The 24,189-nt window shown below is 37.5% G+C and overlaps 1 protein-coding gene across 3 annotated transcripts in view; it reads left to right on the top strand.

Annotated features, from left to right (window-relative positions):
- PLD5 (phospholipase D family member 5) overlaps positions 1–19,070 on the top strand; it is a 484,123-nt gene extending 465,053 nt beyond the window's left edge. For 2 of the 3 annotated variants that reach the window (XM_007535606.2, XM_007535607.2), the window contains exon 10: positions 16,056–19,070. In XM_007535606.2, the coding sequence (XP_007535668.1) occupies positions 16,056–16,312 (257 nt within the window). In that variant the 3' untranslated portion in view covers positions 16,313–19,070. The remainder of the gene's footprint in view (positions 1–16,055) is intronic. The other variant, XM_060192042.1, reaches the window with a different exon arrangement.
- The last annotated feature ends 5,119 nt before the right edge of the window (positions 19,071–24,189 follow it).

The raw sequence follows: 24,189 nt of genomic DNA, 5'->3' as shown, positions 1-24,189 counted from the left end.
TGACAGAGAGGAGAGAGGAGCCTAAGGAGAGATTAAGTGACTGCTAACAGTTCAGCAGTTTATCAGTTAAGACACCACCTCCAGTCTGCTCCACCAACAAGGGGACAGCTTAAGGGAGGAGAGGAATCCCCAGAGACTCACCAAGTGCAACTCTGAGTCTCCATTGCTACTACCCTCAGAATCTGAAGCAGCAACAGGAAGGGACACCAGGGGACAGAGATCTAACCAGGAAACTCAGGAGAAGACCTATACCTGAGTGGCATAGCTGAGGGGCTGTGAAAGTCTCTTTGCATAACCACTGGATTATCTCTGCCAAACCCTGCTTTATCTCTTGGTCAGGAGTCAGTGATTAAGCTAAGAAACCTATTGATAGTTTAAAAGCCCTCAGGCTACCATAGCCTACAGGGAAGAAAAAAAAAAAGAGACTTTTACACCACTGACCTCCAACTCAGGGATTGAAATAACTGTTAACTTCCACCACTGTAAACCCTTTAATTAACTTACTTAGACACAAGTCAATCCAGGCAATAGTGATCAATAATTTGAAAAGTACTGATAAAGGGAAGTCATAACATGTTATATAAAATGGTTAAAACAACAAGAAAAAATATTGGAGAATCGAACCAGGACAAGAGTCCAGCTAAAAGTCCTCCAGAGGGTGAAGCACAAAATAAAGAGTTCAACATCCAAACATTAGCTAAAGAAATAATAACAGGAGTGAGTAAAGAATTTGAAAAAACTGTAATCAGAAATGCAGGAACAACAAATGAGAATATGGAAGAAAATACTAATTATCTCATGGTTATTAGAGAGTTGAAAGCTGAAATAGCTGAGCTAAGAAGGCAACTAGCTGAACAAGCTAAAACAGTATCAGAGCAGGGCAACAAAATAGATGAACTCCAGAAAGCAGTAGAGGGCAGAAAGAATAGAATCTATGAGGCTGAAGACAGAATTAGCAAGATTGAGAATGAATTAGAGACAACTAAAAAAGAAGTAAGAGATCTCAAAAAGAGATTAAGAGATGCTGAAAACAACAACAGAGTCCTATGGGATGACTTCAAAAGAAACAATATATGCATTATTGGCATACAAGAGGAAGAAAGAGAAGGAGAGGAAGAAAGCATTTTCCAGGCCATAATAGCTGAAAATTTCTCTAGTCTAGACAAAATCAAAGACATAAAAATTCAAGAAGCCCAGAGGGTCCCAAACAGAATTAACCCAGACCTAAAGACACCAAGACATGTCATACTTAGAATGGAAAGGAATATGGATAAAAAAAGGATCCTGAAGGGTGCAAGAGAAAAACAAAGAGTCACCTATAAAGGAAAACCCATAAGATTAGCAGCAGACTTCTCCATAAAACACTACAGGCCAGAAGAGAATGGCAAGATATCTATCGAGTGCTCAATGAGAAAGGCCTTCAGCCAAGAATACTATATCCTGCTAGACTGTCATTCAGACTAGATGGAAGCATCAAAACCTTCTCAGACAAGCAACAGTTGAAGGAAGCAACCATCACCAAGCCTGCCCTGAAAGAATTTCTGAAAGGTCTCCTATAAACAACTAGACCACCACAAATAGGACATATATCAAAACATTCTAAAACTCTACAAGAATGGCATTAAAATATCTTCAATCCTTGATATCAATAAATGTCAATGGCCTGAATTCACCTATTAAAAGACACAGAGTAGGGAGATGGATCAGAAAGCACAACCCAACAATATGCTGTCTACGGGAAACCCACCTACTCAACAAGACAAACACACTTAAAGTAAAAGGATGGAAAACTATCATACAAGCCAATGGTCCACAAAAAAAGGGCAGGAACAGCTATTCTCATATCTGACATGATAGACTTTAAAATAGATAAGATTAAAAAAGATAGGAATGGACACTACTTAATGCTCAGAGGATCAGTCAATCAAGAGGACTTAACAATTATTAATATCTATGCACCCAATGAGAAGCCATCTAAATACATCCAACTTCTACTGAAAGAGCTACAGCAATATATTAACAGTAACACAATCATAGTAGGGGACTTCAACACCCCACTATCTCAACTTGACAGATCATCCAGGAAGAAAATCAGTAAAGACGTAAGGGAGCTAAATGAAGAGATAGATAAACTAGAACTATTGGACATTTTCAGAGTCATTCATGCCAAGAAACTGGAATACACATTTTACTCAAATCCACATGGATCATTCTCAAGGATAGACCATATGTTAGGCCACAAAGACAGCATCAGCCAATTCAAGAGCACTGAAATCATCCCAAGCATCTTCTCAGACCACAGTGGAATTAAACTAACATTTAACAATCAACAAAAGGTTAGTAACAGTCCCAAAATGTGGAAGCTCAACAGTACACTTCTTAACAACTTCTGGGTCAAAGAGGAAATCAAGGAAGAAATCAAAATGTTTCGAGAGTTCAATGAAAATGAAGACACAAGCTATCAAAATATTTGGGACACAGCTAAAGCAGTCCTAAGAGGGAAGTTCATAGCTATACAAGCACACATTAGGAAACAAGAAAAGGCACAAACAAACAGCCTGATTGCACATCTTAAAGACCTAGAAGAAGAACAACAAAGGAATCCTAAAGCAACCAGAAGGACAGAAATCACTAAAGTTAGGGCAGAAATAAATAACATTGAGAATAGGAAAACCATACAAAAGATCAATGAAAGTAAATGTTGGTTCTTCGAAAGAGTAAACAAAATCGACAAACCTTTAGCCAGACTCACAAAACAAAAAAGGGAGAAGACCCAAATAAATCGGATAGTAAATGAAAGAGGAGATATCACAACAGACACTGCAGAAATTCAACATATCATGCGAGGCTTCTATGAACAACTATATGCCACCAAGCTAGAGAACCTGGAAGAAATGAATGATTTCCTAGATACCTACCAACTTCCAAAACTAAGTAAAGAGGAAGTAGATAACATGAACAGGCCCATCACAGCTAATGAAATTGAAACAGTTATCAAAAATCTTCCCAAAAATAAAAGTCCTGGACCAGATGGTTTTACAAATGAATTCTACAAAGCCTTCAAAGAAGAACTAATACCTCTACTTTTAAAAGTCTTCCAGAAGATTGAAGACACTGGAATACTCCCTGCCAGCTTCTATGAAGCCAACATCACCCTGATACCAAAAACAGGCAGGGACACAACCAAAAAAGAAAACTACAGACCAATATCTCTGATGAACATAGATGCGAAAATATTGAACAAAATTCTAACCAACTGGATACAGCAGTATATCAAAAAGATTGTTCATCATGACCAAGTGGGGTTTATCCCAGGCATGCAAGGTTGGTTTCATATACGTAAATCAATCCATGTGACACACCACATCAACAAAAGCAAGACCAAAAACCATATGGTCATATCAATAGATGCAGAGAAAGCCTTTGACTAAATACAACATCCCTTTATGATCAAAACACTACAAAAAATGGGAATAGATGGAAAATTCCTGAAGATAGTGGAGTCTATATATAGCAAACCTATAGCCAACATCATACTCAATGGTGAAAAACTGGAAGCATTTCCCCTCAGATCAGGTACTAGACAGGGATGCCCACTATCACCATTACTATTCAATATAGTGTTGGAAGTTCTTGCCATAGCAATCAGGCAGGAGCAAGGAATTAAAGGCATACAGATTGGAAGAGAAGAAGTCAAACTCTCCTTATTTGCAGATGACATGATAGTATACATGGAAAAACCTAAGGAATCCAGCAAGAAGCTTTTGGAAATCATCAGGCAATACAGTAAGGTGTCAGGCTATAAAATTAACATTCAAAAGTCAGTGGCATTCCTCTATGCAAACACTAAGTTAGAAGAAATTGAAATGCAGAAATCAGTTCCTTTTTCTATAGCAACAAAAAAAATAAAATATCTAGGAGTAAACCTAACCAAAGAAGTGAAAGACTTGTATACTGAAAACTATGAGTCACTACTCAAAGAAATTGAAAAAGACACAAAGAAGTGGAAAGATATTCCAAGTTCATGGGTTGGAAGAATTAACATCATCAAAATGAATATATTACCCAGAGCCATCTACAAATTTAATGCTATCCCCATCAAGATCCCAAGCACATTTTTTAGGAGAATAGAAAAAATGCTACAAATGTTTATCTGGAACCATAAAAGACCTAGAATTGCCAAAACAATCTTGAGAAACAAGAACAGAACTGGAGGCATCACACTCCCAGATCTCAAACTGTATTATAGGGCCATTGTCATCAAAACTGCTTGGTACTGGAACATGAACAGACACACTGACCAGTGGAATAGAATTGAGAGCCCAGAAATGAGGCCCCACACGTATGGACATCTAATCTTTGACAAAGGGGCCCAGACTATTACATGGGGAAAGCAGAGTGTCTTCAACAAATGGTGCTGGAAACAATGGGTTGAATCATGCAGAAGAATGAAACTGAATCATTGTATTTCACCAAATACAAAAGTAAATTCCAAGTGGATCAAGGACTTGGATGTTAGACCAGAAACTATCAGATACTTAGAGGAAAATATTGGCAGAACTCTTTTCCGCATACATTTTAAAGACATTTTCAATGAAACGAATCCAATTACAAGGAAGACTAAGGCAAGTATAAACCTATGGGACTACATCAAATTAAAAAGCTTCTTCATAGCAAAAGAAACCACTATAGAAACCAAGAGACCCCTCACAGAATGGGAGAAGATCTTTACATGCCATACATCAGATAAGAGTTTAATAACCAACTTACATAAAAAGCTTGCAAGACTCAACAACAAGACAACAAATAACCCCATCCAAAAATGGGGGGAGGACATGGACAGAATATTCACCACAGAAGAGATCCAAAAGGCCAAGAAACACATGAAAAAATGCTCCAAGTCTCTGATTGTCAGAGAAATGCAAATCAAGACAACAATGAGATACCACTTCACTCCTGTGAGAATGTCATACATCAGAAAAGGGAACAGCAGCAAATGCTGGAGAGGGTGTGGGGTCAAAGGAACCCTCCTGCACTGCTGGTGGGAATGTCAATTGGTCCAACCTCTGTGAAGAACAGTCTGGAGAACTCTCAGAAGGCTAGAAATGGACCTACCCTATGACCCTGCAATTCCCCTCCTGGGGATATATCCTAAGGAACCCAACACAACCATCCCAAAAGATCTGTGTACACATATGTTCTTGGCAGCACAATTTGTAATAGCCAAAACCTGAAAGCAAACCAGGTGTCCAACAAGAGATGAGTGGCTGAGCAAATAGTGGTATATATACACAATGGAATACTACTCAGCTATAAAAAATGGTGACTTCACTGTTTTCAGCCGATCTTGGATGGACCTTGAAAAAATCATGTTGAGTGAAATAAGTCAGAAACTGAAGGATGAATATGGGATGATCTCACTCTCAGGCCGAAGTTGAAAAACAAGATTAGAAAAGAAAACACAAGTCGAACCTGAAATGGAATTGGAGTATTACACCAAAGTAAAAGACTCTGGGGTGGGTGGGTGGATGGGGAGAATAACGGTCCATGAAAGATGATGAATGACATAGTGGGGGTTGTATTGTTAAATGGGAATCTGGGGAATGTTATGCATGTACAAACTATTGTATTTACTGTTGAATGTAAAACATCAATTCCCTAATAAAGAAATAAATTATTTAAAAAAAAAGAAAAAAACTAAGTAAAGAGGAAGTGGATAACAAGAACAGGCCCATCACAGCCAATGAAATTGAAACAGTTATCAAAAATCTCCCCCAAAATAAAAGTCCTGGACCAGATGGTTTTAAAATGAATTCTACAAAACCTTCAAAGAAGAACTAATACCTCTACTTAAAAGTCTTCCAGAAGATTGAATACACTGGAATACTCCCTGTCAGCTTCTATGAAGCCAACATCACCCTGATACCAAAAGCAGACAGGGACACAACCAAAAAAGAAAACTACAGACCAATATCTCTGATGAACATAGATGCGAAAATATTGAACAAAATTCTAGCCAACCGGATACAGCAGTATATCAAAATGATTGTTGATCATGACCAAGTGGGATTTATCCCAGGCATGCAAGGTTGGTTTAATATACATAAATCAATCATTGTGATCCACCACATCAATAAAAGCAAGACCAAAAACCACATGGTCATATCAATAGACGCAGAGAAAGCCTTTGACAAAATACAACATCCCTTTATGATCAAAACACTACAAAAAATGGGAATAGATGGAAAATTCCTGAAGATAGTGGAGTCTATATATAGTAAACCTACAGCCAACATCATACTCAATGGTGAAAAACTGGAAGTATTTCCACTCAGATCAGGTACTAGACAGGGCTGCCCACTATCACCATTACTATTCAACATAGTGTTGGAAGTTCTTGCCATAGCAATCAGGCAGGAGCAAGGAATTCAAGGGATACAGATTGGAAGAAAAGAAGTCAAACTCTCCCTATTTGCAGATAGCATGATAGTATACATGGAAAAACCTAAGGAATCCAGCAAGAAGCTTTTGGAAATCATCAGGCAATACAGTAAGGTGTCAGGCTATAAAATTAACATTCAAAAGTCAGTGGCAATCCTCTATGCAAACACTAAGTTAGAAGAAATTGAAATCCAGAAATCAATTCCTTTTACTATAGCAACAAAACAATAAAATATCTAGGAGTAAACCTAACCAAAGAAGTGAAAGACTTGTATACTGAAAACTATGAGTCACTACTCAAAGAAACTGAAAAAGACACAAAGAAGTGGAAAGATATTCCATGTTCATTGGTTGAAAGAATTAACATCATCAAAATGAGTATATTACCCAGAGCCATCTACAAATTTAATGCTATCCCCATCAAGATCCCAAGCACATTTTTTAGGAGAATAGAAAAAATGCTACAAATGTTTATCTGGAACCAGAAAAGACCTAGAATTGCCAAAACCATCTTGAGAAGAAAGAACAGAACTGGAGGCATCACACTGCCAGATCTCAAACTGTATTATAGGGCCATTGTCATCAAAACTGCTTGGTACTTGAACATGAACAGACACACTGACCAATGGAATAGAATTGAGAGCCCAGAAATGAGGCCCCACACCTATGGACATCTAATCTTTTACAAATGGGGCCCAGACTATTACATGGAGAAAGCAGAGTCTCTTCAACAAATGGTGTTGGAAACAATGGGTTGAAACATGCAGAAGAATGAAACTGAATCATTGTATTTCACCAAATACATAAGTAAATTCCAAGTGGATCAAGGACTTGGATGTTAGACCACAAACTATCAGATACTTAGAAGAAAATATTGGCAGAACTCTTTTCCGCATACATTTTAAAGACATTTTCAATGAAACAAATCCAATTACAAAGAAGACTAAGGCAAGTATAAACCTATGGGACTATATCAAATTAAAAAGTTTCTTCACAGCAAAAGAAACCACTACCCAAACCAAGAGACCCGCCAAAGAATGGGAGAAGATCTTTACATGCCATACATCAGATAAGAGTTTAATAACCAACTTACATAAAAAGCTTGCCAAACTCAACAACAAGACAACAAATAACCTCATCCAAAAATGGGGGGAGAACTTGGACAGAGTATTCACCACAGAAGAGATCCAAAAGGCCAAGAAACACATGAAAAAATGCTCCAAGTCTCTGATTGTCAGAGAAATGCAAATCAAGACAACAATGAGATACCACTTCACTCCTGTGAGAATGTCATACATCAGAAAAGGGAACAGCAGCAAATGCTGCAGAGGTTGTGGCGTCAAAGGAACCCTCCTGCACTGCTGATGGGAATGTAAATTGGTCCAACCTCTGTGAAGAACAGTCTGGAGAACTCTCAGAAGGCTAGAAATGGACCTACCTCTGACTCTGTAATTCCTCTCCTGGGGATATATCCTAAGGAACCCAACACATCCATCCCAAAAGATCTGTGTACACATATGTTCTTGGCAGCACAATTTGTAATAGCCAAAATCTGGAAGCAACCCAGGTGTCCAACAACAGATGAGTAGCTGAGCAAATAGTGGTATATATACACAATGGAATACTACTCAGCTGTAAAAAAAAATGGTGACTTCACTGTTTTCAGCCGATCTTGGATGGACCTTGAAAAAATCATGTTGAGTGAAATAAGTCAGAAACAGAAGGATGAATATGGGATAATAGGCAGAAGTTGAAAAACAAGATCAGAAAAGAAAACACAAGTAGAACCTGAAATGGAATTGGCGTATTACACCAAAGTAAAAGACTCTGAGGTGGGTGGGTGGGGAGAATACAGGTCCATGAAAGATGATAAATGACATAGTGGGGGTTGTATTGTTAAGTGGGAATCTGGGGAATGTTATGCATGTAAAAACTATTGTATTTACTGTTGAATGTAAAACATTAATTCCCCAATAAAGAGATAAATTTAGAAAAAAAAGAAAAAAAATGGATATGTGTATATAATAACATTAGTAATAAAATAGAGTAGAAAACCCTTGGTGGGAATTGTGTGGAGTTATACCCCTCCTACCCTATGGTTTTGTTAATTAATCCTTTCTTAAATAAAAAAAAATAATAAAATAAAAAAAGAAAAAAAAAGAAAACCCTAACAGTCAGTCTGTGGCTTGGAGTGCTTGATTGGCTTCCTGAGCAAAGACAGCCAACTGTGAGAAGTATACAAAAAAAAAAAACTCCAGGTATCTTTCCCAGGCAGGGATGAGGCTCTGATAGGTCAGGTGTTTTGTCACTCAAATAGAGCCCCAGGTACTTAAAAAAAGAGAGAGAAGTTAAAGGAAGAGGGTTGCAATGAAACCCCTGGTGAGCCAGGATCTTGGTAAAGAAAATAGCTCAGCAGGGAGCCTGCTAAGAGAGACTGCACTGCCCCTGCAGGCTGGTACTGGGGTGATGGGGGTGGGGGGCTAAGCTCAGAAATAAAGGATTTTCCTTTGTCCCCCAACCTCTGTTTGTCAGTCCAAGAGAGAGTTATGGGGCTGTCACTCTGACCAGCCCATGTTCACCCTCTTACAGACAGCCCAGTATCCTACCCTATGCAGCAGATTCTGGATTGCAAGCTCCTGCCTCTTGGAACTCATGGCAACTGTGGCTCCAAAGTCGCCATCTTGACTCCACCCCTGATGAACAATCTTTGTAATATATTGCTGTATCCTCTTGGCTGGAATTTTGTTTAGTATTTTAGCATCTATGTTCATCAGAGATATTGGTCTGTAGTTTTCTTTTTTGGTTGTATCCATGTCTGCTTTTGGTATCAGAGTGATGTTGGCTTCATGGAAGCTGGAAGGAATTATTCCTGTGTCTTCAATCTTCTGGAAGACTTTTAAAAGTAGAGGTACTAACGCCTACTTGAAAGTTTTGTAGAATTCACTTGTAAAACCATCTGGTCCAAGACTTTTATTCTTGGGAAGGTTTTTGATAACTCTTTCAATTTCACTGACTGTGATGGGCCTGATCATGTTATCTGGTTACTCTTTATTTAATTTTGAAGTTTGTAGGTTATCTAAGCAACCAGCCATTTCTTCCAGGTTCTCTAGCTTAGTGGCATATAGTAGTTCATAGAAGCCTCACATGATATGTTGAATTTCTACAGTGTCTGTTGTGGTACCTCCGCTTTTGTTTATGATTCAATTTATTTGGGTCTTCTCCCTTTTTTGTTTTGAGAGTCTGGCTAAAGGTTTGTCAATTTTGTTCACTCTTTTGAAGAACCAACATTTTCTTTCATTGATCTTTTGTATGGTTTTCTTCTCTTCGGTGTTATTTATTTCTGTCCTAACTTTAGTGATTCTGTCCTTCTGCTTACTTTAGGGTTCCTTTGTTCTTCTTCTTCTAGGACTTTAAGGTGTGCAATCAGACTGTTTACTTGTGCTTTTTCTTGTTTCCTAATGTGTGCTTGTAAGGCTGTGAACTTCCCTCTCAGTACTGCCTTAGCTGTGTCCCAAATATTTTGATAGCTTGTATCTTCATCTTCATTGAACTCTCGAAAGCTTTTGATTTCTTCCTTTATTTCCTCTTTGACCCAGTAGTTGTTGAGTAGTTTACTCTTGAGCTTCCACATTTTGGGGCTATTACTAATCTTTTGTTTATTGTTAAGTGTTAGTTTAATCCACTGTGGTCTGAGAAAATGCTTGGGATTATTTCAATGTTCTTTAATTTGCTGATGCTGTCTTTGTGGCCTAATATATGGTCTATCCTTGAGAATGACCCATGTGAACTTGAGTAGAATGTGTATTCCAGTTTCTTGGGGTGAATGACTATGAAAATGTCCAATAGCTCTAGCTTATCTATCTTCTCATTTAGCTCCCATAAGGAGTCTTTATTGATTTTATTGATTTAAGTCTTTATTGATTTTCTGCCTGGATGATATATCAAGATGAGAGAGTAGGATGCTGAAGTCCCCTACTATGACTGTGTTGCTGTTAATATATTGCTGTAGCTATTTCAGTAGATGTTTGATATATTTAGATGGCTTCTCATTGGGTGCATAGATGTTAATAATTCTTAAGTCCTCTTGGTTGACTGATCTTCTGAGCATTAAGTAATGTCCATCCCTATATATTTTAATTTTATTTTAAAGTCTATCATGTCAGATATGAGAATAGCTGTTCCTGCCCTTTTCTGTAGGCCATTGGCTTGTTTGATAATTTTCCATCCTTTCACTTTGAGTCTGTGTTTGTCTTGTTGAGTTAGGTGGGTTTCCTGTAGACAACATATTGTTGGGTTGTGTTTTCTGATCCATCTCCCTACTCTGTGGCTTTTAATAGGTGAAATCAGGCCATTGAAATTTATTGATATCATAGATTGAAGATAACTTAATGCCATTATTGTAGATTTTTAAAGTGTTCTGATATATGGCAGATTTATGGTGGTCTGACTGTTTATAGGAGACCTTTCAGAACTTCTTTCAGGGAAGGCTTGGTGATAGTTGGAGACTAACAGTTGCATTTGGTGAATCTTAGGGGATTCCTCTCCTCCCTTAAGCAGTCTTTTTTTTTTTTTTTTGGTAAAACAGACTGGAGGTGGTGCCTCAACTGGTAAACTGCCAGACTGTTACCAGCCGCTCACTCTTTCCTTAGGCCCCTCTCTATGAGCCACACATGTTTGCACTTACCAGTGAATCTGTGGGTTTCTGAAGTCATTCTAGTGCTGCCTTATTGTGGTCCCAGGTGATCTCCTTTGGTATTTCTAGTTCAGCTTTTCAGTTTTATGTAGTCCTATTGGTCTATTTTTGCTTTTGTATTCGTTGAAGTTGGAATTGAATCAGTAAAGATATTTTCTTCTTCTAGCATTTGCCCTTCTTCCGTAGCCAGTCAGCAGTGTCAGGTTGAGCCTGATGTAAAGTTTCGAGACCTCCTTTGAATCTGGAGAGATGGCAGTCGTTGACTATGTGGGTCATAGTCTGTCTGTAGCCGCAGGGGCAGTTTGGGTCGTCTCTGGCTCCCCAGCGATGGAACATAGCGGCGGACCGGCCATGGCCTGTTCAATAGCCATTGAGGAGGGCCCAATCATAACGTGCTAGGTCAAAGCCAGGTTGACGCTTGCAGGGGTCTGTGATGAGGTGTTTGTTCTTTACCTCAGCTGACTGCCAACTCTGTTTCCAAGAGTCTGGAACAGAGAAGTTCAGTGTAGGCGTAGGGGACCAGATATTGCAAATATATATACATAAATGGAAGAGAGTTCTGCCTATTTTTTCTTCTCAGTATTTGGTAGTTTCTAATATAACCTCTAAATCTTTTATGCATTTGGAGTTAACTTGCATATATGATGAAATTTGATGGTCCACTTTAGTTCTTCTGCATTTTTCAACCCAATTTTCCCATCACCATTTGTTGAGTAGGCTCTCCTTTTTCCATGTGATGTTTTGGGTGCCCTTGTTGAAAACTAGTTGACCATAGGTCTGGAGGTAGGGAGTGATTTCTGGGCTCTCAGTTCTATTCCACTGGCCTATGTGTTTGTTTTGGGTCTACTACCAGATCATTTTGATTATCATGGCTCTATAATATATTTGAGGTCAAGAAGTGTAATGCCTCCTTTTTTTTTTTCCTCTTTTCCCGCAGGATTACTTTCGCTATCCTGGGTGTTTTCTGTTTCCAAATAAACTTTTGGTCTTCTGTCTTGAAGAAATTTGGCAGGACCTTAATAAGGATTGTGTTAAATCAGTATATAGATCTGGGTAGAATAGTCATTTTTGACAATGTTAGTTCTTCAAATCCATGAGTATGGGGTGTCTTTCCATTTCTTTGTATCTTTTTCTATTTCATTGAGAATTGTCTCATAATTTTCAGTATAAAGGTCTTTAACTTCCTTTGTTAGGTTTATCCCTAGATATTTTATTGTTTTTCTTGCTATGGTGAATGGAACTGATTTCTAGATTTCTTCAGCTGATTTGGTGTTTTCATATAATGCCACTTGTTTTTTGTATATTTATTTTGTAGCCTGCCACATTACTGTATTGCTTGATAATTCAGGAGTTCCCTCCTGGATTCTTTTAGATTTCTGCATATACTACCATATCATCTGTGAATAGTGACAGTTCGACTTCCTCTTTTCCAATCTGTATCCCTTTATTGTCTTTCTCTTGTCTGATTGCTACAGAACTTCCAAGACCATGTTGAATAGTAGTGGAGACAGTAGGCACCTGTGTCTTATACCTTACCATAGAAGGAAAGCTTTCAGTGCTGGGAGGTTGTATGTTTCAAGGAATTTATCCATTTCTTCCAGGTCCTCTAGTTTGGTGGCATATAGCTTTTCATGAAAATTTTGCATAATGTTCTGTATTTCTGTGGTATCTGTTGTGATCTTTCCCCTTTTGTATTTGCTATTCAGGTAATGGAGTCCTCTCCCGGCTTTTTCTTTGGGGGGGGGTGGTCTCGCCAAGGGTTTCTTGATTTTGTTAACCCTTTCAAAAAAATAATAATAACAATTCCTAGATTAATTAATCTTGTGTATTGTTTTTTATTTTGCTTTAATTCTTTTAAAGATATTCTATTTATCTATTAGAAACAGAAAGAAATTTAGAGAGGAGGGGGGAGATTGAGAGGGAAAGAGAAAGAGAGACACCGATAGCCCTGCACCACCACTCGTGAAGCTTTTCCTCTATAGGTGGGGACCAGGAGCTTGAACATGAGTCTTATTTATTTGAAACTTTTCTGTTCTCATTTTTTAAATTGACTTCATCTTTTTTCAGTGCAATTTTAGATTACAACAAAGATTACAGAGATTTATATTATACTTCTTGTTCTCACACATGCACAACTTCAGTATTATCGACACCGCACTCCTTAGAGGGTATATTTGCCACAATTAATGAATATTAACTTATCAGTATCACCCAAGACCCATAGTTTATATTAGGGTGCACTTATCACATTGTACCTACAATGAGTTTGGATAAATATTTTGATACCATAAACAGCTACGGTAGATTCACAGTGTTTTCACTGACCTTGTGTTTTCTATATTTACCCTACCTTCCCCTATAACTCTGAAAATCACAGATTTTTTGTTTGTTTTCTTATTTTGTTTTCATATCCTTATAGTTTTGTCTTTCCCAAAATGTAATCGCATAGCTTTTTTCACACATCTCATGTAATAGATATTAATAGACTTAATATTAATAGACTTAATAGCTCTTTATTTATTTATTTATAAATGACAGTCATTTATTTTTCATGGTTCTGGAAGCTAGAAAGTCTAAGGTCACAGCACTAACAGCTGCAGATTCTGGTACAGCCAGGTTCTAGTCTGATAGATTGCCAGCTTCTTATTGTGTCCTCATATGGGGGGTAGGGATGGGATTTGTAATGCTTCTTTCATAATGGTACCAAATCATGCATGAAGATTCCACCCTCATGACAAACCAAAGAACTTGTCTCCAAACACTGAACTCTTTTTAGTGTAGAATAATTTTTTGATTGTTTGGATTTACCACAGCTTACTTATCCATTCATCTACTGCAAGAACATCTTAGCTGCTCCTAAGTTTTTGCAATTATGAATCGAGTTGCCATAAACATCCTTGTGCAGGTTTTTTTTTTTTTTTGGAGGATTTAAGTTTGCAAATTCTTTGGGAGTTCCTGAGTCATATGATAAAAGTAAATCTAGGTTTTGTGAGAAACTGCCAAACTGTCTTCCAAGGTGCCTCCACCACTTGGCACCACTTGGCTCCTCCAGCAGTAGATGAGACTTCCTATGGCTCTACATCCTGGCCAGCATCTGAGGCTGTTATTATGAATTTGGCCATTCTAATAAGTGTGTAATATCTTTCACTATAATTTTAACTTTTATTTCTTTGATGGCATGTTACATGGAGTGTCTTCTCATATGTTGTCACCCACATATCTTCCTTTTTTTTTTCTAACTGGACCAAGATGTGGTTTATTTTGGGAAGGGAATGTTAACTATACAGTTTTTGACACATGGGTAAAATTTTCATTTCAACATGATCAGTGTCTGTAAAACCCTATCACTCCCAGCCTAGTATATCTTCCATATATCTTCTCTGATGAAATATTTGTTAATGTCATTGGCCCATTTTAATTGGCTTTTTGTTTTCTTATTGTTCAGTTTAAGGATTATTTGTATATTTTAAATAACATGCTTTTTATCAAATATATATTTGGAGAAAGTCATCTCTTAGCTTGATAGATTATCATTCTTTTGATTGGATTTCACAAAGCATTTTAAGAAATTATAAGAAAATTAGCATTTTAAGAAATTAGTTTTTCTGGCACATATAGCCAAGGTTAAACATTGCTTTCTCTTCTCCTTGTGCACTGTAAGCACACACTTCTTATAGTCCATCAAATGCTTTACATTATAATTATTCTACTTCCTTCCTTCCTTCACTCCTTGAAGACAGGCACCATCATTTTCAGTTTAAACAGTCAACAAGTATATGTTAAGTGAAAGACAATGAAGATGGGATAAATGGAACTGAAACACACTGAGGGAAAACCCTTGTTCTCCCATTGGAACCCTCTCTTCATTGGAATTATGTGGATTTGTTTAACCCTTTTTATCTATTGCCCCCTCAAAAAAGCATGGCATGATCAAACCCTCTGGTACACATCTCAGCCTTACTAGCCATTCTGAATTGGAATCTGCTTCCCTTCCAATTCATATGTTGAAATCCTAATTCCTACCTCTGCACATTGACCTGAATTGGAGATGGGACCTGCACAGTGGTAATCCAGTTAAAGTAAGATCATTAGGATGAGTCTCGATTAATTTGGCTGGTGTCCCTATAAAAAGGAGAAATTTTCATATAAATATGAACAGAAACAATATAAAGAGAAAGACTGCAGTAGATAATTACATGAGGAACCAACATAAAGGGATCTTGATTTTGAACTAGTTTCCAGGACTGCCAGCCAATGAATTTCTGTCAGCCATCCAGTTTGTGGAACTTAATTGCAGGGACTCTAACAAACTAATGCCCTGCCTAACACTAGATAACCTGACTGGGCAACCTGCTGTCACAGTGTTATCTCATCTGTATGCCAAGGAGCCTGATTCTGGAACTGGGAAGAGACTTACAGCCCAAGCAATGAGTGCCTTATATGTTACACCTAAGAAAAGACTCTTCTCTGACTTCAGCTTATTCCTTAATGTGAGAGCTACTGAGAAATATAATTAGATCCCTCATTTGTACATATGAACTACATGTTGTCTTTTTGAGGGGGTAATAATCGTTCACAGGATTTTTAAGTATACTCATATATTTTAAATGTTGCTGTATTTAGTGTGTCTTGTGAATGTCAATAAGAAAAACATTTACAAAAAAAGAACAGCAGACTCCTTGTTTGGAGTTTCAAGTTGAGCAAACTCAAAAGAATGCCAAAATAATATGCAAATATTACTATGCCATATGTAAGACTTCTTGGAATTTTTCTCCCCGAGCTGTCAACACAATTCAGTCTTCCTGTTGTTCTGAGTTTATTTTCTGTATTTCTTTAGTATTTTAGTAGATTCTGTGTGCTGCATTACATGGATAATAGTCCCCAGTAGACCTCAATCATTCTTTCCTTTATTTGCTTGCAGGAAATTTTGACTGGGTGGGGAATGACTTTACCCAAAATGCCGGGACAGGCCTTGTTATCAATCAAGCAGATGTGAGGAACAACACAAGCATCATCAAGCAACTTAAGGATGTCTTTGAGAGAGACTGGTACTCCCCGTATGCCAGAAGCTTACAGCCAACAAAACAGCCGAACTGCTCAAGTCTGTTCAAACTCAAACCCCCCTCCAACAAAACTGCCACTTATAACACAAGTGGGAAGGACTCTGCAAGTGTATAACATGGGTGAACAAACTGACAGGACAGCCCCTGCTTCATTTCTATAAAAAGAACTTGAGGAGAGAAAAATGACTTACTATACTTTTTTTTAGGGAAAAAGCACACTTCTAAAAGAATATCCTCCAGACAACACGTAGTATCTAACAGTATTTTAGCAGCAAGTACACTGAATTTATGACTTTTGTATTTGTTACTGACAGAGAATGTCATCTTAGCTTGGAAGTTGATTTTTATGTTTGTATACAAATTTTCAGATTTGATGTCTCTTCCTTTCTCATTTTAGAAGGTTTCTGCTGACCCATAAGTCAGTTCTTGGAAAGTTTAGCATGAGATAAGCCCTTTAACACCATTCTGAAAATTGCTGACTTAGCCCCGGAGAGGAGACTAATTCAAGTATTTAACCTTGTAAACCATTTCCAAGACCTATTCACTCATCTAAGCATGAGCAGTTTACTTCTTTCTCCAACATCTGGAAAATATATATATATACTTTTTACCTTCCTGTTCATTTCCATCTAATACCAGAGCTTTTATTTTGTGTCATTTTCTCTTCTCACAAAATGTTCCTATTATATAACAGTAACTATATTCACCTCAACATTAGTTACAAGTATGATAATATCTTTTGAGAATCTATTTGAGAATTCATTAGAATGCATACAAAATGGAAATAGCAGTCTTTAATTTTCACCTTTCAACTGCATTTTCCTCTACCAAACTGATATTTTAAAACTATAGCCAGCAATATGTATTCTTTCAAGTTTAGAAATATTATATAGCCACTTGCTAATACCCAACAAGCTATTAAGCCGGCATTATGAGAATAAGGTAGTTTTTAACATTTTTGTTTAGTTTGTGGTTTTATAAAGGAAAGGTCTCTGTGTGTTGCTGGATTTTAATTTCTTTAGAATCATTATGCTATTAAGAGTATGCCAGCAACATTTATAGAACTATTTAATATACCTTCTGCTATTTAATATACCAAATGCTTTTCAGGAAAAAAATGCAACTTAAATACTGTGCTTAACATATTTTACTAAGAGAAAATATTGAATTATTATTCTATAATGTTGTGTGTCATTTTATATCTATATAATATACAACCCTATACTAATAGAGACTATTGCTATATGAGAGAGAAATGGCCTCTTCAGGGCCCAGAGCAGGCAGCTATCAGGATGCCCAAAATTAAGGCTGCTCCTAATCCTCTGGCCCTGAATAAAGTCCTGTACTCATTGGTCTTGTGATTCTGTTGGTAATGTAGGGACAGTAAGTAATATTCACCTACCTCGCGAAGATGTCGTCATGGTAGGAAGTATTTAAAACTTGTTTTGAAATCAAAAGGACCTATATAAATGCTAAGCATTCTGAGTTTTTTTTTTTTTTTTCTTGAAGTAGTCTTGTGGGCATCCTGACATAATCAGTACCAGGTCTTCCTTGAAAAAGAAAAAAAAATTGGACTTTGAGTTGCAAACATGGATGAAAAGAACATAGCAACACAAGAACCCTGCTGGAGATCTGGGCTATCATTGTTTCAATGGGACAATTTGTAGGGTCACTTTGGCATAAATAACATCAATATTACATACTAGGTAAAGGATTGCTGTTTAGGAGAAATGGTAACGTGTGTTCTCAGAACATGGAAGAGCAATCCTATAATTACTTTATTTCTAGAAACTTGACTTCTGTTACAGCAAAGACAGTGGTGCAGGCACCCACACATCTCCTACAGTGGGTTTGCTTGGTAATCCAGCAATCACATAACGTTCTTATTGTTTCAAATTATTGTTTTGCTGGATATTTAACCAGGGAGTAAAGAAGACTGTGTTTTTAATGGGTGGTAATTTTTTTATGAATGATTGGGAAATTCTTAATAAATACTTTATGAATAATGATCATCCCCTAGGACTCTAAATATTTACTATATATCTAGTCCTTAGCATTGTTTGTTTATTTATTTATTTTTACCTGAGCACTATTCAGCTCTGGCTTATGGTGGTGCCTGAAATTGCACCTGGGACTTCAGAGCCTCAGGCATGAGAGTTTCTTTGCATAACCATTATGCTATCTACTCCTGCCCTATCTATTCCTTCCTGGAGTAAGAGTTATCTTGCCAGTCATCTAACTTACAGCAGAAGTTGACCTTGGTTATGATTTATAAAAGGAATAAAAGAAAATGCTAAAGATAAGGAGACAAAGATACCAAATTCATTACTGGGCAGAGAAAAGCAATTTGCAAAAGCATCTAAGGTAGGAATGATGGCTGTTTCATTATTAGTTCTCAGGTCACCTCCTGGATTCATTTATCACTTTCTTTTGCCAGCCTCTTCAAAGCCTGTGAAACAAATGCTGACTTGGTATAATGAGGCTCCTTTCTTGTCGCTACCTTTGGCACACCCTAAAAGAAAATGGCAACCTTCATGAAATCATCATTGCCATTTCCCTCTGAGACATATCAAAATGGTATTGTGAGGAAGTGAGTACTGGGGTTTTGTGCCATGAATAGCTTTAGTTCTAGTAGGTGGAGACTTTGACAGTCAGGCCACTCTTCTCAGTAGCTAAAACCACACTGAGCAGCTAAAAACCAGGACAGTTCCATAAATGTCTTTGATTTTGTCGAATTCTCTTATTCATTTGGATGCTTTCTCTACTCCTCTAAAAGTGGCCTTCCTCTCTTTTAGACATTTTGTCTGTGTCAAAAAAAGCTACTGGCTTTGATTTTCTCCACAAGTATCCTGGGAATTGTGTGTGTGTGTGTGTGTGTGTGTGTTAAAAAAAAAAGGGGGGTGGGTGGAGTGGGAGACTAAGCAAAAGCAGTTTTAGACTATCTGATGAATGTTTATGTCAGAAATTATGGCGGGGGGGGGCAGGTGGTAGCATGCCTGGTTGAGCACATATGTTACAATGTGCAAGGACTTCAGTTGGAGCTCCCCATCTACAGGGGGAAAGTTTTGTAAATGGTAAAGCAGTGCTGCAGGTGTCTTTCTCCCTGTCTCCCCTTACTTTTTCAATTTCTAGTTGTCTCTATCCAATAAATAGAGAAAATTTTTAATTGAATTTAAAATAAAGAAATTATGACAAGGAACAATTAGAAATGATTCCTCCCTTAAGTAATTACAGAAATTATTTCCTAAATCGGGGGTGGAGGGAAACCAACACAATTTGAAAAAAAAATTCAGATTTTTGTGTTGCTGCATTACCCTAGTGCCTTACTCACTTTCTGGCATTGACTTAAACAGTAACTCACTATAGGAAAAGACTCTGCTTACCATGGAGTCTAATAGAAGGTTCTGATGGCCCCTCTCCTCTCGACTTACATGAGCATTGGCAGTTTGTAGGTACAGTGTTCCCCAACTTAGATCACCCTCAAATCTACTCATTGACACATCTTGTCCAGTATCAATATTTTTGGCTTCCTTGTCACTGTGACTGGCTAGTATTATCAGATAATTGAATCACAGTTTCATCAAACCACTGGAGAGGAAGTGGGACATTCTGAATTGTATCCACACTCTAAAAATGCTGTGGTAGACATTGAGGTATGTACAAATTATAGAAGTGAGACACCTCAAATATGCCCCTCTTGTAGAAACATGCCTCAAGAACTTCCAAAACCCACTGAATACAAAATAAAAGTTAATGTCTTTAAGAAGTCAAAAAGACCCAGGAAAAGAAATGAAAGAGCTGTGGGGAAACTTTGCATCTGTGTAGCTCTGAGAACCACTTTCTCATCCAGGTTGTATCTGTGCTATTGTGATTTCTCACCTCTGATTGACATCTTAGCAAAATAGGTCTGATCACATTTTTGACTGATCTTGCCATTTAGAAAATGTTTTGTTACAGCTGTTTTTAATGTGTTAAAAGTGCCTCACTGAAACTGGGACTGCCAGGAACTCATTTCCCACCAGCCTGTAGTTATTCTCAAATTATTTCAATTCACTCTGAGTTTTCTCTTTGTTTGCAGAATATTTTATCAAACCAAAGACCAGAAAAAAATTTAGACTTCAAGAATTTTTTGATACCATACCCAGGATCTATTTAAAGAACTCTAATCCCAGATCTGCCTACTTTTTATAATTATTCACACTTATGACCATTTTGTGAATTTCATTGTTCAAAACTGTTTCCATTACTTCCAAAATTCAAAAAATGTAAAAAAAAAAAAAAAAAAAGTTGTCTTCATTTGCAATAGAAAACTATCTCTGTAAAGCTAGAATTGTGCTGCTAGGTTATTCAGCTGAGTCCCATATCATATATTGTGGACAAATGTTCGATTATTTGGCTTTCTGCTCTTTTCAATGAACTCATGCTATTACAAGTCTTTCAAAGTATTCATTTACCCTAAAGAATATTGGTTAAATTAATCCAGATCCAGCACTTTTCCATCTGCTGTTAGTTAGTGTCCTTCTTTTTCTTGTTAAATATTGGTAACCAAACACATACTTACTCTATATACCTTACTGACTAAACTTAGTAATTTTTAATAGTCCTGAAGTTAACCCCAGGTCACAGGCTATCTTTCCCATTTGAAAGAATTCCCCCATATTCAACTGAATTATAAAGGTATTGCTTTTTTATGATAGATACACAGGCATTCTTCAGTGGTTTCTTGACCAAACCTAATTTTTGACCAACAAGTGATCTTGAACTTACAAAGTTCTAAGAATGGTCACTGATTACACTTCTTTTGACAAAATAATGAAAATAAGTGTGAAATTTAATAGACTTATGCAATTTTTTGTTGTTTTAGGCAACTAAAGGTACAGTTCTGTTTCAAAATATATCTTGACTATTTCATGTTTCGTTGTGTAAATAGGATCAAGTTGTACCTGTATATATCTATACAATTAACCCTAACAATCCTAAATAAATGGTTTGATAAAAGGCTGAACTTATTAAAATTGCCAGACCTTTCAGAAGTAAATATTGTATAGTTTTAATATTCTGTGAAATAGGGCACTCATTTTTTCTTCTCAGCTTGATCATAGAAACAAACCAGTCTCCCATCATTATCTAGATTGCTTTCTTTTTTTTAAAGATTTTATTTATTAATGAGAAAGTAGGAGGGAAGAGAGAAAGAACGAGACAGCACTCTGGTACATGTACTGCCAGGGATTGAACTCAGGACCTCACGCTTGAGAGTCCAACGCTTTATCCACTGTGCCACTTTCCGGACCACTCTAAATTGCTTTCTATGTAATGAAAGCGTGAATCAGATGACCCAAGGCTGTTATTATAACATTTTATATATTTACCCAAGAAAGCATTCTTGTAACACTGTCCCTATATTTTTTTATTTATTTTTTATTTAAGAAAGGATAAATTAACAAAACCATAGGGTAGAAGGGGTACAATTCCACACAATTCCCACCACCCAATCTCCATATCCCACCCCCTCCCCTGATAGCTTTCCCACTCTCTATCCCTCTGGGAGCATGGACCCAAGGTCATTGTGGGTTGTAGAAGGTGGAAGGTCTGGCTTCTGTAATTGCTTCCCCGCTGAACATGGACGTTGACTGGTCGGCCCATACTCCCAGTCTGCCTCTCTCTTTCCCTAGTAGGGTGGGTCTCTGGGGAAGCGGAGCTCCAGGAGACATTGGTGGGGTCTTCAGTCCAGGGAAGCCTGGCTGGCATCATATTTCTATATAAAGTTTATTTTCACTATGCTGATTTTATGTAAATGCATTATTTCAGTGAAGAAGCCATCATAGAGACCAGAGTCTATATTCTGGTCTCTGGTCTAGTGTCATAAAAATGTCTTTCTGGGGGAGTCAAGTGGTACTGCAGCAGGTTAAGCGCACATGGCACAAAGCACAAGGACAAATATAAGGATCCTGGTCTGAGCCTCCCGCCCCCCACCTGCAGGGGATTCGCTTCACAGGCACTGAAGCAGGTCTGCAGATGTCTGTCTTTCTCTTCCCCTCTCTGCCTTTCCCTCCTCTCTCTATTTCTCTCTGTCCTAACAATGACATCAATAACAACAACAATAAAAAATGGGCAACAAAAAGAAAAATTAAAATATATATATATATATGTCTTTCTGGATATGGGTTCATCAGATTCCCCTACTTCCCCACCATACTCCATTCCATTCTACTGGGTAGAATGAATGTGAGCACCTGTCTCCATCTGAGGGGAAAAGCTTTGCGAGTGGTGAAGCAGTGTTGCATGTATCTCTATCTTTCTCCCTATCTATCTCCTACCTTCCCTCTCCATTTCTGGCTGTCTTTATCCAATAAATAAATAAAGATATATTTTTAAGATTTTTAAAAGATCCCTGATCATATACACCTGGTATCTGCTCAGTACACATGTTCCCTTTCCATTTGGTCATGCAGAAGCTGAAGAACTACCCAAGTCAAATATTAATATATCTGGAGTGCTTAATGTAATCCCTTTCACAAGACCCACACAGAAGGGCTAATGAATAGTTCCCCACATGGGGCACTATTATAAGAGGTCCAGATTACTCTTATAAGAGGTCCAGATTTCAGCCTTAATACCGCATAAGTGAGCCAAACACTGGGGGGAAGCTTGATTGCTCCTCTCTCCATCTTAATGAAAATGCTGGTCTAGGAACAGTGAAATCTCACATGCATGAGGTCTCTGATCTGAAAAGGAAAAATAAAATGAATGAATACACACACACACACATAAAAATTCTGTTCATTTGCTAAAAGAATTTGGATTAAAAGCAAACTCTTGTCCTCTGAAAAAATGAACATTATATGTGTATAAGATGAGTGTCATTAAGAGAATATGGAAAGACATTTTAATTCTGTCATGTGAAAATATAAGTTAATAGTCGATGAGATGATTATAACAAGAATTCCAGCTAAATCTTAGTAAAGACTAAGCGTATGACTTGTTGCATATCTAAGAAAAATAGTAAGGGGAGATGTTCTCCTTTTGTAAAGTAGGTCCAAGGCTTTCAGAACCATTCTTCCAAACTCAGAGATGTTGAAATACTGCTGTCTCCCATGTGTGGAAAATTCTGAGGACATGATAGCAGATTTTTATTGAATAATTGAGATCACCTCAATATATATATATCCCTTCGCAATCCACAGGGTTTTAACTAAAACATGTACTAAAGTTAAAACTGTGCTTTTTTCTTAGTGGCCTTAAATAACTAAGAAAGAAACACAACAATATATTATGTTTTGATTAGACACAAATTCACATTAGCTACCTCTGAGATAAACTACCGGGGTCTACTCTGTGTAAGTGTTGTTATCAAGATAATCGTACCCAAATTCTCTAGTTTCTCAAAGGTTAATTAGAAGCATTGAGAAAGGAATGGAGAAATCATTTGGAAGATAGGAACATGGCAGACACAGAGCATGTTGTGTCATACCCCACTTCCCCAATAAAAATGGTGGGGGAAGATCTAGAAGATAAATAAGAAATAAATAAGTATAAGGGAGTCGGGCAGTAGAGCAGTGGGTTAAGTGCACATGGCGCAAAGCTCAATGACCAGCGGAAGGATTAGGTTGGAGCCCCGCCCCCCCCCCCTGTCTTCACCTGCAGGGGAGTAGCTTCACAGGCAGTGAAGCTGGTCTGCAAGAGTTTATCTTTCTCTTCCCCTCTCTGTCTTCCCCTCCTCTCAACATTTCTCTCTGTCCTAGCCAACAATGATGACATCAACAACAATAATAACTAACACAACAAGGGGAACAAAAAGGAAAATAAATTTTAAAAACTTTAATAAATAAATATAAATTAAAAAGGGGCCAGGGGTGGCACACGTGGTTAACTGCTCACATTATAGTACACAAGGACCCAGGTTCAAGCCCCTGATCCCCATCTGCAGAGGGAAAGTTTCACTAGTGGTGAAGCAGGGCTACAAGTGTGTCTTTGTCTCTCTCCCTCTCTATC

The sequence above is a fragment of the Erinaceus europaeus genome, chromosome 6, assembly GCF_950295315.1.
Source record: "Erinaceus europaeus chromosome 6, mEriEur2.1, whole genome shotgun sequence".
Lineage (NCBI taxonomy): Eukaryota > Metazoa > Chordata > Mammalia > Eulipotyphla > Erinaceidae > Erinaceus > Erinaceus europaeus.
This window is presented reverse-complemented; position numbering and strand designations above follow the sequence as displayed.